This window comes from Ahaetulla prasina, chromosome 2 (genome assembly GCF_028640845.1).
Source record: "Ahaetulla prasina isolate Xishuangbanna chromosome 2, ASM2864084v1, whole genome shotgun sequence".
In the NCBI taxonomy this organism is placed as follows: domain Eukaryota; kingdom Metazoa; phylum Chordata; class Lepidosauria; order Squamata; family Colubridae; genus Ahaetulla; species Ahaetulla prasina.
In genome coordinates, this window is record NC_080540.1 from 166,927,269 (window position 1) to 166,944,763 (window position 17,495).

The window sequence follows — 17,495 nt, forward strand, 5'->3', positions numbered from 1 at the left end:
CACTTTTGGCTCACAAGAACGGACCCCCCTCCCTCGCCTCCTTTCTCCTACAATCCTATAAAGCCCCCCCCCCCGCCCCAATAGACCCGGCACCCCTATTCCCCCGCAGGCAACCGCGCACAAGCTCAAATCCGCGATTACTTTTCTCTCTGGCTAGTTCGCGTGACTTTTAACTCCCTTTCGTATTTACTCGGGACGCCAGCCTCGATCCTACGACTCCCTCCGTCTCTTTCTCTCGTTCACGTCCCACCAACCTTCTTCCCGCCGCCCCCCCGCCCCCGCCCCCCCAAAAATAGGCGGAGGAGTAACAGGGGGACCACCCCTCCTTCCTTCCCGTCCTGGAGGAGGCGGGGGCAGGCGCTGTCTGGGATGCGCTGGGCCGGCGGGGCAAACTGTGGCAAGCCTCAAAAGCCGTCGAGCCGAAGGGACTCCCCAAAGCCTCGCAAGCGCGGCCCTTAAGAAGGACGGACGCACCGTTGAGGAACATGTCCCTTCGACTGCGACAGCTCACGCGGTTTCCAACAGTGAGTCCTTTCTCTCTCCTGTCTGCCTTGTCCGGCCCTGGAGTCCCCATCCTGTAACTTAGAAGAGTCCCTGAGTCCTATTTCTCGTTCCTAAATCCCTAGATTCTTAGTTCTGTTCCAAAGCTTCCTTTTTCCTCTCGTTCCATCAAAGAACTTCTCTTCCTTCTCCCGGCTGGGACGTTTCCGTGACTTGCTGCAGACACGAAGTTTAACAGGTGGTTCTTTCTTCTGGGAGGATGAGAGAGGGGAGGGAAAGAACCCAGTTGAGGAGAAGGGTGTATAGGTGCTCAAGCAGAAGGAAAAACGGTGAAATTTCACCCATCTTAGCAGGCAGGTGTCCCACCCACATTTCCATCCTCCCCAATTCTCCACACAAATTCAAGGGAGATGTCAAACTCTTTGGTTAAGGATCCTGGCTGTGCTTCATTGGCTTCACTGCTTCTCTTTTCAAAGGAAGCAGCCCCATTCATAGGAAAGTCAAAGAATCTTAAAAACCTTAATCCTATTTCGCCCCCCCTCCATGTAATAGGAGCAAAAATGGAATATAAAGCTAACTAATACATCACGAACATAATATTCCTTCCCCAATTGTTACTTTTGAATAACTGTATAAAGAAAGGTTCTCTTGTATTTTTTCTGTCGTTTTTGACAAGTTTTGTCTTTGCTTGCTCTATATATATATATATATATATATATATATATGTATGTATGTATGTATGTATGTATGTATGTATGTATGTATGTATGTAAAAAATTTATAAGGAAGCAAAGGTGGAATTGCTCCATAATGTCTTATAATTATCACTTGAGATTTTCAAGAAAAGGTTGGACTGCCATTTGTCAGAAATTGTGTAGGGTCTCCTGCTTTAGCGGGGGGGGGGGGGGGTGGGCTAGGTGGCCTATAAGGTCCCTTCCAACACTGTTAATCTATTAATTAGGGGCACAATTAGTCACTTTTTCTGGGAGCACTGAATACGTGGTAGGAAACTACATGGCTTTTTCTTATTGCTTTTTAATATTGTAAGTCATATTTTCATCCTTAAAAAGAATCCCAAAGCAGGATAGTTCCACTTCTTGCCTATACTTTTACTTTACCCAAATTTTTCTTGGTGGGAACATTCTCGCACATGATTTTGACAATTTGACTATACATACAAATGATATTAGGGTAGACAACATGTAATAATAACAACGGCCATTCTTCTTTATTCATTTATTTGCCATATACATTGTAAGCCGCCCTGAGTCTTCGGAGAAGGGCGGGGTATAAATGTAAACAAAAAAAAAATATCACAAACTTTATGACAACATAATATTTTTGTTGTGGAAGTTAAAATTAGTGTGTATATGAATGCAGTTCTGCCCATTTTATTATATGGAAGTGAAAGCTTGGTGTGTCAGGAAAAACACAGAAGTTGAATCTAATGGGAATGAGATATTTAAGACCTGCTTGTGCTATGCAACAAGGGAAATGGGGCCAAAAATGAATGGGTGATGAATGGTAGGAGATTGAATGCGAGAGTGAGTGACTGGTGCAAAAGAAGCAGCATGAAAGAACGCTTAAGGCTAAAATCTAACCTTCCTGACTTTCCCTAAATTCAAGATAATGCAACAAGCAATTATTCTGAGAAAATAAATAGTTACATTTTTCCTTTAAAATATATTTAATAATACTGAAAGAGTAGAATAGAATAGAATAGAATAGAATAGAATAGAATAGAATAGAATAGAATAGAATAGAACAGAACAGAACAGTATAGAATAGAATAGAATAGAATAGAATAGAACAGAACAGAACAGAACAGAACAGAACAGAATAGAATAGAATAGAATAGAATAGAATAGAATTCTCTTTATTGGCCAAGTGTGATTGGACACACAAGGAATTTGGAATCAACATTCTCAAAAAGACGGTAAACAGAAAGAATGTGTGCATCTGTCACATGTGGCTAAACTATAGATGTGGGTAATTGTTTGGAACAAAGTGTATAGAATCAGTGAGGTAGCATGAAATAAAGTACACGAGTTCCAGTGGAATAATTATACAAAGGCAAGCTGGCCATATAGAAACACCTAAACCAAATCTAGACCTTTCGCATATTTTTCTAATACAGTGTCCATTTTCTAACTCCTTTGCAGAGGGGTGGGGAGCTTGAGGCTCTCCAAATGCTGTTGGACTACAACTCCAATAATCTCAGATGACTGAAAATGTAATTAGGGCAACGTGAACTTGCAGGTTGAATATTGTGGTCTAGGAATTCTTTCTCATTTAATGTCCTTTATGCTGTTAGGGACGCAATGGCTCAGTGGCTAAGACGCTGAGCTTGTCAGTTGAAAGGTTGGCAGTTCAGTGGTGCGAATCCCTAGTGCTGCGTAACAGGGTGAGCTCTCGTTACTTGTCCCAGCTTCTGCCAACCTGGCAGTTCGAAAGCACATAAAAAATGTAAGTAGAAAAATAGGGACCACCTTTGGTGGGAAGGTAACAGCGTTCTGTGCGCCTTTGGCATTTAGTCATGCTGGCCACATGACCACGGAGACGTCTTCGGACAGCGCTGGCTCTTCAGCTTTGAAACGGAGATGAGCACTGCCCCCTAGAGTCGGGAATGACTAGCACATATGTGTGAGGGAAACCTTTACCTTTACCTTACCTATGCTGTTACAGTCATAACACAGTGTGTTTCCTTTTTCATAGCAATAGTATAATATATGAAACCAGCAATTGTGGCTAATTCAATGATTTTTTGGGAGGGGAGGGGTGCTCTGAAAGTTAACCAGTTTAGGGCAAAAACTAACTTAAACCGAGACAATTAAGTATTTAATAAATAGATTATTGTGTATCTACTGATCCTCTTCTGACATGTTCAAAGCTACAGGGCTATTTTAAGAGGCTCTGGGATCTGCAACCAAAGCTTAGGACTCCATGGCCCTCTGGCCTCAAACATCATGCACTTTGCCCTAAATTCTAATTCTCCTTGCTAAAACTTCCTACTCTCTTCTCAGTTCTTGGTCCGGGTCCATGTAAATAAAAATAAAAATATAAAAAGGAAGTGGCCTGCCTTTGTCATCTTCTGAGATTGACTTCCTAGTCTAAGCAACCTCCCTGGGAGAATAGCCTGTGTATTGCTCCAAGAGGTGCTACCAGGAAGGAAAAGAGGCTGCAAGTAACATTTGGTTCTTTTTCCTTTCCTGATTTTTCAAGTGACAGATCTGTAAAAAGACAGAGAGGGGTAAAAACATTGGCATCCCTAGTTTCTGTATCTGAAACCTTCAACTGGACACTTTTCTACTGTAGGATTTTGTGAGAAAGAACTTCCTTTTGCTACTGGATTTCATGTTGATACAAAGAACATCCCATTCCTTAAGTATAACCTGGAAGGATTCAGAACAGCTGCTAATTCTCTCTGTGTCTTTCCAAAGACTATTTATTTATTTACTTATTTGATGGCCCAAATCTTAGAACTCTTTGCTGCCTGCCTCCACCTGGATAGAAGCTTGTGTATATTTAATGCTGCGTACTTTGTTCCTTAACCCTAGACATCTGCAGCTGGCGGTGCACAAACACAATTGGCAAGAGGGGAGATTTGATGTGTTATTTACCTTGTTATATCTGATGCCTCTAAGGGGTTTTACTACACTCCAGAAATAAATCAACACACAGCAGGTTTTTAGCCTCCCGCTCACACACATCAGCCGTCCCACTTTAAAAACCAGCTTAAGGTTTTGGGATTATTATTTTTAATATGTTCCTAATGTTTTGTCATCTAACTGATCCACAACCCTACCTCATTTTCAGGATTTCAGTGACAGAACGGAAAACGTACAAGTCACTCCCCCCCCCCATTTTTCCACCCCTCAAAACGATTGTCTCCTTTTCCATCAAAAATTCATGACAGGGATTTTGTTTATAAAAATGAATAAACCCTAATAAATTATATATGCCTCTTGAGGCCTTGATATAAATACAATTTCTCTTCTCATGGGCTAAAGAAAAAAGAAAGAAGATGGCCTTATTTAATAGGTGCAAATATGCACAAACACATAACACAAACTGCTTTTTTTTTCATTCCCTGCGAAGTGCTACATGAATAGCAAGATTTTTTTCAAGGATCCTTTCCCACCCACCCCATCAAAGATTTTTACTTCAGCCTATCTGAGGAGAAATCTTTGTTCAAACATTGGTCCTAGACTTTGAAACCCCTGCCTCCAAAACAGACTATCCTTTTCCACAAATTAAATTGCAATTAAATTACAATGTCAGAACTCAGCACTGGTAAGACCATTATATCGCTGCTGCAGAGAACAGCCTATTTTATTTTCAAGACCCTGTGCATATAGAGAACCAACATGTTGAGAGAAGAATTCAAGTTCTCCCTGAAACATTAATTTTCTCTGTTGAAGAAGGACTTCTTCCCTTTATGAGAAGCAGTCGTGCAGGTACCGAAGAAAACTTGTCTGTGTGTTTCTGTAAAACACCCTGAGCAGAGTTTCAAAGAGGGAGGGTTTTGTCATTTGCTAACACACCAACAGAAGAAAAGCAAGAGGTTCTGACATCCTACCATTAAAGCATCCTGTTCAAGACTTAGCCCAGCTGTAAGGGCTTAAAGCAGCAGGAATGGAAGTGATAGGAAGCATAGGATGTAGGAAGCCGATAAAGGCTTGGTTGAACTTCCCAACAACAATAAGGCACTGTGACTTTCCCTCTTTAATTTGGCCCAACATCAGCATAACAGAGGGAACAATATAATTTAACCACCCAATGGTTTGCCAAGGGAGGTGGTGTAGGAGTTCCTTGGAATGGCTGTGAGAAAGGAAGGAAGGAAGGAAGGAAGGAAGGAAGGAAGGAAGGAAGGAAGGAAGGAAGGAAGGAAGGAAGGAAGGAAGGAAGGAAGGATTACAATAAATTGGGGTTTTGAATGGAGGGTAGACCTGCTAAAACATTTGTTTTGGTTGCAACTTCATATTATTTTCAGGACCTTGGATAGAGTCCCCCCCCCCCCGCTCTTCCTCTCTCTTTCCCCAATGGGACTCCTCTCCTATTTAATTCTTTGCACCTCTTGCTCTAGGACCCATAGCCTTACTGTTTTCTTTTCTGGGGGGTCACTATAGTGTGGTGTAGCCTAGAACAGGGGTCTCCAACCTTGGTCCCTTTAAGACTTGTGGACTTCAACTCCCAGAGTTCCTCAGCCACTCTGGAAGTTGAAGTCTACAAGTCTTAAAGGGACCAAGGTTGGAGACCCCTGGCCTAGAAAACTGTCCAGTCTCTTCTAATGATGCTTTTATTTAAATAATGTGGCATCCCACCTGACAGATATAATCCAAGGAATCAGTTTAAGTAATGGCAGGTCTTGATAACTGCTCCTTCTGAATACCAGCTGGGTCTTTTTGCTTGCTTGTTTAAGCCAATGTATTATCTTCTGGTTCAAAGGTTATACCGTACATCACGGAGACTATGCAGAATGGGACAAGGAACCTTGTGTAGTCCTATCTAATGTTAGCCAAATAAGTGTTAGTAATGCAGACCTAATGATCTAGAAGGGGTAGCGTCCTTGTTTCCAAGGGTTTCGTGTCTTTTTTTCAGCATCCTTTTCAGGATTTTGCCCGTAAGGGCGTAAAGCTTTTTGTGAAAGGTTAGGATAAAGGCAGAGATTCTTTTTGTATACCAGCTGCTCTGTTGCCTAGGGTCATCTTGGCTAAATTGATTCAGAGCCTTTTAGGTGGTACCAAAACTTTGATCTTGGCAATGTTCAAAACATAGACGTATTTCAAGAGCATGGAAGAAGGGTTGGGAAGCAGTGTGCTTTAAGAACAATGGTCCCCAACCTTTGTGGCACTAAGGACTGGTTTTGGAAGAAAAATTGTCTTCCAAGGATTGGGAGTGGATGGTTTCATGTACAACCTACATCCTGTGCGTAGCCAGGTAAAGCTTTGCTGGGCTGTACAAGCGACTCACCTGCCACTTGTGTGACCCAGTTCCGAACAGGCCATGGACTGGTACTGGTTCATGCCTTAGGGGTCGGGGACCCCCTACTGTAGAAGATTCATAGGAGGACAAGCTGAGTTTGGATTCCAGATAACAGATATTTGAGAAATGTGGGGATCCGTGTGTCAATAGCTTAAAAAAATTGAGTTATTGCAATGTACTCTTTATGAAATAGCCATTGAGAATCCAGACACAGCAACTACTAACCAATTTTGCATTGATTCCTGAGCCTATTGTATTAATTGTAAAAAAAAAATCATAAACCCCCATCTCTTCAACCATTTAGTCCAACAAGAGTGAGTGAAATTCAGAATGCTTTTATTTGTAGTTCGAGGCATTGTTTGCACCATTCTGGATTCAGTAAGCAAAAGGGCTTCAGAAGATTCAAGGGATGGTGCTTTATATTACTAAGCGACGCCCATCATTTTGTCTCTAGAATAACCTAAAGCAAAATTTTGCATGCAGCATTTTGGAAGGAGTAGCAGGTACTTGTATCTGAGGACAGGTCAAGAACAAAAAGTGGAAAATAAGCTAATGGGGGGGAAAAAGAAAGAAAAAGGACTGCTATTTTTTTCACATCCAATAATGATCCATGCACATTTCATCAGATAGGCCCATCCCTATCTCCAAGGTACCCCAAATTTCCACATAATTTTATGCCAAAAGTTCTCACTTGAGATCTTTTAAATTCCATGGTTTAATTACAGAACATCTGTTTAACATGCAGTCAATTTTGGCAATACTGTGGAAGAGAAACTAGTGAGTTCTGCCATTCTACACAGCACTAGCAAAGTTTTAAAAAGACATTCTTGAATTCCTACCCACAAGAAACTAAAAAATTGGGAGGGGTCAGGTTTACCTGAAACAGGTACCAGAAAATAAGGGGTTTTCATCCTGAAAAAGAGGGGTGCTAGGAAATCACACAAACAGTTAATTGCAAGCATCTTTCTTCTTTTTAATTGAGGCAAATGGGACAATGTAGGCTGCTGAAGAGTTTCCTGACACACCATCCATTATCCATCATCAGCTGTTGTTTGCACCATCCGCGCAGTTCAGCATTTTCACCTTGCAACAGCTTCTCCTGCTGTTGTGTGGTCGCACTTCCTAGGGTGCCCAACTGCCTCAGCCTGCGATTAATGCCAACTCCACATCAAATCCCCACCAAGCCAAGCCCCCCCCCTTAAAATCCCACCAATTTACAACCTCAGAATTCTGCTGGTGGAACAGAAATAGAGTAGAAAATGGCCATCTCGATAAAACAAAGCTAGAAAAAGAGTGTCTGCTATATAATTTGGTGGCTGTGAATTTTGAGGGCTTCCGACATTGTATCCAGCAGGAGAGAAAAGTCTCACCATCTAGACTAGCCTAGATGGAAGTCAGAGTTGTGGTTTACCACCCATCCTTTGTATCCATCATTGCTTGGATCATTTCACAATGAAGCTGTCCCCATTCTCTTAATAGGATAAGAGTAACTGCTTTATTCCAAGCTATACCACTGTCCACATACCCCAGGGTCATTGGGTTGTTGTTGTTGTTGTTGTTTTGTGATGATAAGCAGTGACTGTGATTAGTTACAGGCACAGTTTCTTTTTCTCATCAATGATTTGTCTTTGATCATCATCCTAATGGGTGTCATTGTAACTTCTGGCATATACAATAATGGAAATGAGAAGGGTCAGGAAAAATCTCACATTTCTCCAAGTATCTTCCATGCCTCCTTCTGGAGCTACAGTATATCAAGAGTGCCAATACAATATTGTAAAATCTCCATTTCCTCCCCACTCCAAGGGAAGGTTACTGCAAAATCCCCACTTCCTCCCAATCAGCTGAGACTTGGGAGGCAGAGGATAGATGAGGTGGGGCCACTCAGAGGTGGTATTTACCGGTTCTCCAAACTACTCAAAATTTCCACTACTGGTTCTCCAGAACTGGTCAGAACTTGCTGAATACCACCTCTGGGTTGCAGGATTTGGGTTTGGCTAGTCTAGAGAAAAGAAGAACTAAGGGGGACATGATAGCAGTATTCCAGTAGTTGAGAGGCTGGCACAAAGAGGAGGGAGTCAATTTATTTTCCAAAGCACCAAAGGGCAGGACAAGAAACAATGGATGGAAAGTAATCGAGGAGAGAAACAATCTGGAATGAAGGAGAAACTTCCTAACAGTGAGAACAATTAACCAGAGGAACAGCTTGCCTTCAGACACTGTGGGTGCTTCATCACTGGAGGTTTTTGCCTGAAATGATTTAGGGTTTCCTATCTAAGCAGGGAACTGGACTAGAGGACCTCCAAGGTCCCTTCTGGCTCTATTCTGATTCAATACAATGGCACAGTTTTTCCATTATCAGCAATGCTAATGCCCTGAGCTGGTGCTCCCACCACTACCCCCCAACCTGATGACAATACCTCAATTAAGGAACTACTAACCCAGACAAACAAGTTAGCAGTAAACATCAGCCTAATCAAGGAACCACCAAGAACACTCCCATCAACACTGACAGGGCAAGACACTTGCATCTAAACCAAAGCAAGCCCCACTCCTTTCTAGTACTGATGATGTTACCTAGTTGGGTTATAAAACATCTGCAAAAAACAAAACAAAACTAACCCGAGCTCAGATAGCACCAAGGACCCCACTGATGACATTGTCTAAGGCAATGTCGGCGAACCTATGGCACACATGCAAAACATCCCGCCAAGAATGCGCAGCCTTGCTGGCTCCTATTCTGCATTCCTATGATCACACATGCACCGGTCAGCTGGCCATCGCACGCGTGGGAGCGGCAGAACCCGGAAGAGCTGCGCAGGCTGGCACCTGACCTTCTGGGTTGATGTTATGTGCATGTGCGATGGCCAGCTGTTCGTCGGGCATGCTTCCATGACGGTATCTGGGTGTTTGGGTGCTGACTCGCTCATGCACTCGCTCATTCCTTCACCAGGGGGAGCGGGATGACCCGCTGCAGGGACGTGCTGAGGAGTTTAACGGTTATCTATACGATAAAATCGTTCAGCTTCGGGACGGGTTGGACCAAAATTGCGGTGACTCAGGTGAGACGCTCGAGAGTGGTCTTGGTGACATTGTTTGGGATGAGTTTGACCCTGTAGCTCCCGAGGACATGGACAGGTTGTTGGGTAGACTGAATGCCACCACGTGTTTACTGGACCCGTGCCCCTCCTGGCTGGTGCTGGCCACTCAGGAGGTGACACGAGGCTGGCTCCAGGCGATTACGACCGCTTCTTTGGTGGAGGGTGTCTTTCCGGCCGCCTTGAAAGAGGCGGTGGTGAGACCCTCCTTAAAGCCTTCCTGGACCCGGCTGTTTTAGGTAATTATCGTCCGGTCTCCAACCTTCGCGGCGAAGGTTGTAGAAATATGGTGGCATATCAGTTTCCCTTACACCTGGATGAAACTGTCTATCTAGACCCGTTCCAGTCCGGTTTCCGGCCCGGTCACAGCACGGAGACGGCTTTGGTCGCGTTGGTGGATGATCTCTGGAGGGCCAGGGATAGGGGTTGTTCCTCTGCCCTGGTCCTATTAGACCTCTCAGCGGCTTCGATACCATCGACCATGGTATCCTGCTGCGCGGTTGGAGGGATTGGGAGTGGGAGGCACCGTTCATCGGTGGTTCTCCTCCTATCTCTCCGACCGTCGCAGTCGGTGTTGACAGGGGCAGAGGTCGGCCCGAGGTGCCTCACTTGTGGGGTGCCGCAGGGTCGATCCTCTCGCCTTCTGTTTAACATCTACATGAAGCCGCTGGGTGAGATCATCAGTGGTTTCGTGTGAAGTACCAGCTGTATCGGATGACACCCAGCTGTACTTTTCTACACCGGACCACCCCAACGAAGCTATCAAGTGCTGTCCCGGTGTCTGGAGGCCGACGGGTCTGGATGGGGAGAAACAGGCTCAAGCTCAATCCCTCCAAGACAGAGTGGCTGTGGATGCCGGCATCCCGGTACAGTCAGCTAAATCCGCGGCTGACCATCGGTGGCGAGTCATTGGCCCCGATGGAGAGGGTGCGCAACTTAGGCGTCCTCCTGGATGAACGGCTGTCCTTAGAAGATCATTTGACGGCCGTCTCCAGGAGAGCGTTCTACCAGGTTTGCCTGGTGCGCCAGTTGCGCCCCTTTCTGGACCGGGATGCCCTGTGCATGGTCACTCACGCACTCGTGACGTCTCGCCTGGATTACTGCAATGCTCTCTACATGGGGCTCCCCTTGAAGGGCATCCGGAGGCTACAGTTAGTCCAGAATGCGGCTGCGCGGGTGATAGACGGAGCCCCTCGTGGCTCCCGCATAACACCTATCCTGCGCAGACTGCACTGGCTACCTGTGGCCTTCCGGGTGCGCTTCAAGGTTTTGGTGACCATCTTTAAAGCGCTCCATGGCATAGGGCCGGGTTATTTACGGGACCGCCTACTGCTACTGAATACCTCTCACCGACCCGTGCGCTCTCATAGAGAGGGACTCCTCAGGGTGCCGTCAGCGAGGCAATGTCGTCTGGCGACGCCCAGGGGAAGGGCCTTCTCTGTGGGGGCTCCCACCCTCTGGAACGAACTACCCCCCGGACTCCGTCAGCTTCCGGACCTTCGGACCTTCCGCCGCGAGCTTAAAACATACTTATTTAATTGCGCAGGACTGAGCTAAATTTTAAATTTATGGGGTTTTAATTGGGGTTTTATTTTTTATATTTTTTAATTATTGGGCTTTTAGAATAAGTTTTTTAATTGTTTTTTATATTGTATTTATGTGTTTTTTAAGTGCCTGTAAACCGCCCTGAGTCCTTCGGGAGATAGGGCGGTATATAAATATGATCAATAAATAAATAAATAAATAAATAAAATGCGCGATGGACCACCGCTCTTCCAGGTATTAGTACTCCCCTGGGCGCGAAGGCCAGCAGGGCCATGCATACCTCGTGGGATGGTTTCATGTGCCACTTCCGGCATGCAGACAGGCACATGGGCACGTCAAAGGTTCATCATCACGGGTCTAAAGTATCATCCCACACCATGCCCTAAATAATAATTTTTGGTATAAATGGCCAATCGGCAAATCGGTGGCTGGTTTCCTTTAGTGTCCCGGAAGCAAACATGGAACCTGTCTTTTAGGTTCCTTTAGAGCAGCAAATCAGTCTATTAATATAAATACAGTATTAATTAAGCAGCCTTCATGTTTCACTAGCTTACGCTCTTTGTTTCAAGATACTCTCCAGAACTGCAGTTCAAGGGAATTGTGATGAAGAGGGAGGGGATATCAGTCCTAGAGAACAAGAAAATGTTTGTGGGAGAGATGCCAAAAACAAAACAAAACAAAACAAAAGCTCCTTCTTTGCTCTGTATGGTTTCCACTGCTGCTGCCATAAAGCCATGAGAGCCTCCTTTCAGGTAACAGCTTTAGTTAGTTAATTCATACGTTTATTCCCAGTGACTCACCCATCCTCAGATGTTTCCCCAGTATTAATAACCCAGAAGATGCCAGCAGCAGATGGTGAAATACGTCTATAAACCCTGATGCTCCACAGAGGTGCCAGCAGTTCCTGGGACTGTGGCGTCATTCTTGATTATCCGGTGTATTGCGGCTAGCGGCCACTGCCAGGTCTACCTGGCACGGGGCCGACACACAGTGCAAAAAAGAAAAATGAGCATCTCCCAATAACTTTAACCTTCTGAATGCACTCAACATCTGCTGAAACTGGGGTATGCCAAACCTTGTTAATTCAGGAAGATGGTGCCTGAAAGTGGGCATGTAAGTATTTAAAAAGAACGAGAAATGGATGGGGATGCTGTACACTAAAAACTCACTGGTTCAAGGGTAGACTGCTTATTCTGGATTTTCTAGTTCATTTGTCCACTGTGGAAAAATGAGATCCACATTTTTCTATTGTGTTTTTAACTATATCAGAGATAGATAGATAGATAGATAGATAGATAGATAGATAGATAGATAGATAGATGGATGGATGGATGGATGGATGGATGGATGGATGGATGGATGGATGGATGGATGGATGGATGGATGGATGGACGGTGCGTGGAGGGAGGGAGGGAGAGAACCTTTATTGTCATTTTTTTACTGTGGGCACACTGGCACACATTAAAAACGAAATTCTGTTGCCTGCTCTCAAAAGTGTACACATATATAACATACATATACACATGCTACACACACACACACACACACACACACACATTCTTCAGTTCTTCAGAAGCTTCGTGGATGAGAAACAAAATGTTTTCAAAGAAGAAAACAAGAAAATCCAGCTGTCTTTTGGAAGAGGACCTTTGGGTCTCTCCTTAATGTTCTTGCTGATTCATAGTTTCTACTATACTGTTATTTGGAATATCCATAATCTTCCCAAATCCCTCGGGACATACCTACATTGTCCACCTTACTTGTGTTTGAAACCTGACGATATTTGCTCCCATCTTACAAAATATGGGAATTCTAATTTTTTGAAGATCCTCTGAATGGGAAATAGGGAAGAAAACAATCTTAGCGTTTTTGTAAAATTACACTTCCCCTCCATTTTTCTGAGCAAAATATTCAGGCCCCATCTCCATTCTATATTTTTCCACATCTGCTTGTAATTCTTGTTGGAAGGAGAGGGGTGTATGTATGTTTGTGCACCTGCACCTAGGCTTGTGTGTTTGGTATAAGGGAAGAAAAATGGTTAGTATATTCAGGTGTGGACTCAATTATACAAACGGTAACGATGTGCAGACAACTAATTTTAATCAGTAATTAATGTAATTGGGCAGGAGGGGAGCCGTTTTGTCCTTTTCTGTAATGTGTTTTTTAGAGACCGCATACTTTTGCATATTTATTGCAAAGGGAGAAATTTCTAGGACTGATTTTAATCTAAGCCCACAAGTTGAGAAGCTGGACATTGCATACTTTTTTTCCCCCCTGTGTTTTTCTGTTTATACTTTTTTGAAGAGGATTAAATACAAGCTCAATTTCTTTTTAGGTACGTAGTTGCCAATCGATCAGTGATTAATCTGTGAGTTTTGCCACTTGCTTACCACATCTTTCCAGTGACTACTGGTTAAGTATTTCGGTTCATGTAATGAATTGCATGGCATATTTTTAAAAGCACATTTGGGGGTGGGGGTGGAGAGAGAGGGGGGGAGAGAGGGAGGGAGGAGGAGAAAGAGAAAGAAAGAGGGAGGGAGGAAGAGAGAGAAAAAGTGGGAGGGAGAGTCGGAGGGAGGGAGAGGGAGAGGGAGAGAGAAAGAGAAAAGGAAGGAGAGAGGAGGGGAGACAGAAAAAGAGGGAGGGAGGGGGATAGAGAGGGAGGGAGGGGTAGAAAGAGAGGAAGAGGAAGAGGAGAGAAAGAAAGGGAGGGGGAGGGGCAGTGGTGGGATTCAAATAATTTAACAACCGGTTCTCTTCCCTAATGATTTCATCCAACAACCAGTTCACCAAACTGCTCAGAAAGTTAACAACCAGTTCTCCCGAAGTGGTGCGAACTGGCTGAATCCCACCACTGGGGAAGGGGAAGGGAGAAAGAGAAAGTGAGGGGGAGAGGAGAGAGGGAGAGAGGGAGGGAGAGGGAGGAGGTGAGAGAAAGCGAGGGAGGCAGGGAAGAGGTGAGAGAAAGAGGCAGGGAGGGGGAGGGGGAGAGGGAGAGGGAGGGAGTGGGAAAGATAGAGAAATAAAGGGAGGAGAGGAGAAAAAGAGAGGGAGGGAGGGGGAGCAAAACCACTTTGTAACAAAAGCCCACTGTACTGTATTCTGCACCCATTTCTGCAACCAAGGATAAAAAAACCACACCTCCCCCAAGGGAGGGCTACGAAGTGGCTTCCAAATTACAAGTGTTCTTTTTGCAAATGAGAAATAATTCTGGGTGCCATCACACAGACATCTGGGTAATCGATACGATGTACAGCCACCTACCCGCTGTTTACAGTATTTGCAGAGTGAGCTTTGGTAACGTGCAGATTATTTGAGTTCTAAATAAGTAGCTATGCCTTGGAGGTGTTTATTTTCTTTCCCTCCTTTTCTTTATGGGGCAAACTCTTAATTGTTTCCAGGAACTATTCAAACCGTTCAATTTCTTTCCCCCTAAGGACGCCAAGAGAGTTTTCAGTCTCCATCCTGCTTGCAAGCAGTCTGTAATCATCTTCTCCAATAAGTAAGCCCATTACCTTGATGAACGTATCTTTTCTTTTATGTACACTGAGAGCATATGCACCAAGACAAATTCCTTGTGTGTCCAATCACACTTGGCCAATAAAATTCTATTCTATTCTATTCTATTAATTTCTCCTCTGTTTGCCCGTTGCCTTATTCGGGGGTCCATCCTGATTTTCTGGGCTAGCCAATGATTTGCTTTGTTCTTATGGCAACTGTTAGGATTATATACATCTGGCTAGAGGGCAGGGGTGGTGCCAGAAAGTTCATTATACTCCAAACACCTACTTGGGCATGAAGGGCCAGTGCAATTTAGTAAAGGTCAAGTAGCTGCTGTATCTGTTCGGATTGAGGCTTTCCACCTCCAGCCTCTTGAGGATTCACAGAGTAGGCTGGGAAGGAAATTACCTTGGAATTGGATACAAAAAGCTGTTGGCATTCAGGGTTATTTCGTTAAACAGGGACAGAGCCAGGGACCAAGAGTCAAGCAAACATTAGCATTCTGGTAGGTCTTTGTGGATGGGGAAGTTTTTGAGCTGTATGCATTGATTGCAGAAAGTGGCAGAAAAGCAGTGGTGGGATTCAGCCAGTTCGCACCACTTCGGGAGAACCGGTTGTTAACTTTCTGAGCAGTTTGGTGAACTGGTTGTTGGAAGAAATCATTAGGGCAGAGAACCGGTTGTTAAATTATTTGAATCCCACCACTGGAGAAAAGAGATGCAGGAAACAACTCTGTTGGCCAACTGAGATGTTGAATCCATACAGTACAGCAAGAGGGTTATTATATGGTTGGATAACAAATCACATTTTTTCAAGAAAGAGCACTCTCCAGGTATGTATGGTTAAGAGCCATGGTGGCGCAGCGATTAGAATGCAGTACTGCAGGCTACTTCTGCTGACTGCCGACTGCCAGCGGTTCGATTCTTACCAGCTTAAGGTTGACTCGGCCTTCCACCCTTCTGAGGTTGGTAAAATGAGGACCCAGATTGCTGGGGGCAGTAGGCTGACTCTGTAAAGTGCTTAGAGAAGGCTGTGAATCACTGTGAAGCAGTATACAGGTAGTCCTCAACTTACAACAGTTCATTTAGTGACCGTTCAAAGTTACAACGGCACTGGAAAAAAGTGACTTATGATCGTTTTTCCAAAATTATGACCATGGCAGCATCCTCATACTCATATGATCAAAATTCAGATGCCTGGCAAATGGTTCGTATTTATGGCGTATCACTGATCAGCTTTTGCAACCTTCTGACAGGCAAAACCAATGGGGAATCCAGATTCACTTAACAACCCTGTTACTAACTTAACAAATGCAATGATTCACTTAACAACCGCGGCAAGAAAAGTCGTTAGATGGGGCAAACTCACTTAACAAATGTTTGACTTAGCAACATCATTTTTGGGCTCAATTATGGTTGTAGCTGGAGAACTTACCTGTATGAGTCTAAATGGTATTGCTATGTTGGCATCTCAACACCTGGCATTGCAACCAGCGCTGGCTAGGAATTCTGAAGAGAAGATCCCAAACCGATTGATTCTCTGGGAAAAGTGTTAAATTCGGGCAATAAAGAGGCAGGAGACCAGTGAGTGACAACAGCTCTTTAGTTTATAGTGAACCCAGCAAAAGACAACAGGCAAAAACCCCTCTTTAAATACTATTTTGGTTGAGGCTTCAACCAATCAGCAACGTGCTTGTTCCCGCCCAAATTTCCCTCCTAAAGTTTAAAATACATTACAAAAAGCTTTACCAGATCCTTTCTTCCTTCAGTTTCATTAGCATTTCTATTCAGATCACGTTGTCCAAGTTTTGGAAATGCTACCCAAACCAGCAAAACCTAGGCATTAAAAATAGCAGAAGAATGAGCTACTATATATAGCAGGAACTGATCCTTTCTTTCACACACCTGAGTAGTAGTGTAGCTGTAGCAGTCCCACAGTGGTAAATGTGGCAAGCCTGAAGATCCAAAGCAAAAGATGGCTTCCAGGCTTGAGAGGAGTATTCTGTATTGCAGATCAAAAGTCCTACCTTCGGGCAGACTTAAATGGAATGGATGAAGCTAGACTGCTTGTTTGGACCACTGAATAGTGCCACAGGCAACGTCCCCCTGCCATTCTGGAAAGCAATGGATCTTGCCACTTTAAAGGTTTGGAGAGATCAAGAAAAGAAAAGAACAGAAAATAGACTGCGGCCTAGAATACAGTTATTGTTTCTGAGGCTGGAATAGAGAAGAAGACTGTGATCAAGAATTGATATAAATCTTAATAAATAGTGGATGGTCCGCCACAGGCCAATCTGATGACTTAAGGCCGGATTCAGACTTTAAAACATTTCTCTGAAAATTTTGCCTGTATTCTTTGAAGCAAAACAATGGCACTGACTATAGGGCTGAGAATATAAAGCTGGATATGCAGCCCGCAACTCCATGTCAGTCCCCAGGCAGGTCCATTTTTACAACCTCTGGCACCCTTCTAATATTATGTTGTTGAATCTTAGCAGCTAAACACCAATTTCAGCATCTTTTGTCATACAGCGAGGAAGAGAAGAATGAGAATAGATGCATTAAACTGTAACTGTCTATTTCAGCGCCCCCTCCCCCACCCAGACAAAAAAAAGGTGAAAAGTTCAGCCTTGCCACTTCATCTAACTCACTGCATGATCAGCTATGCTTCCTGCAACCCCCAGGATCCATTTTCCTTTTAGAAGAAAGGGATAAACCCAGTGGTGGGATTCAAATAATTTAACAACCGGTTCTCTGCCCTAATGACTGGCTGAGTGGGCATGGCCATGGTGGGTGTAGCCAGGGGTGTGACAGGCAGGACTCGGCCTCCTCCACACCCCTGGGAGCAAAAACAGGTCTCAGGGCA

General features: G+C 44.2%; 1 protein-coding gene across 1 annotated transcript in view; it reads left to right on the top strand.

Annotated features, from left to right (window-relative positions):
• The first annotated feature begins 424 nt into the window (after positions 1–424).
• NDUFA4L2 (NDUFA4 mitochondrial complex associated like 2) overlaps positions 425–17,495 on the top strand; it is a 63,253-nt gene continuing 46,182 nt past the window's right edge. Inside the window, exon 1 of the mRNA XM_058173473.1 lies at positions 425–524. Within this exon, the coding sequence (XP_058029456.1) occupies positions 486–524 (39 nt within the window). The 5' untranslated portion in view covers positions 425–485. The remainder of the gene's footprint in view (positions 525–17,495) is intronic.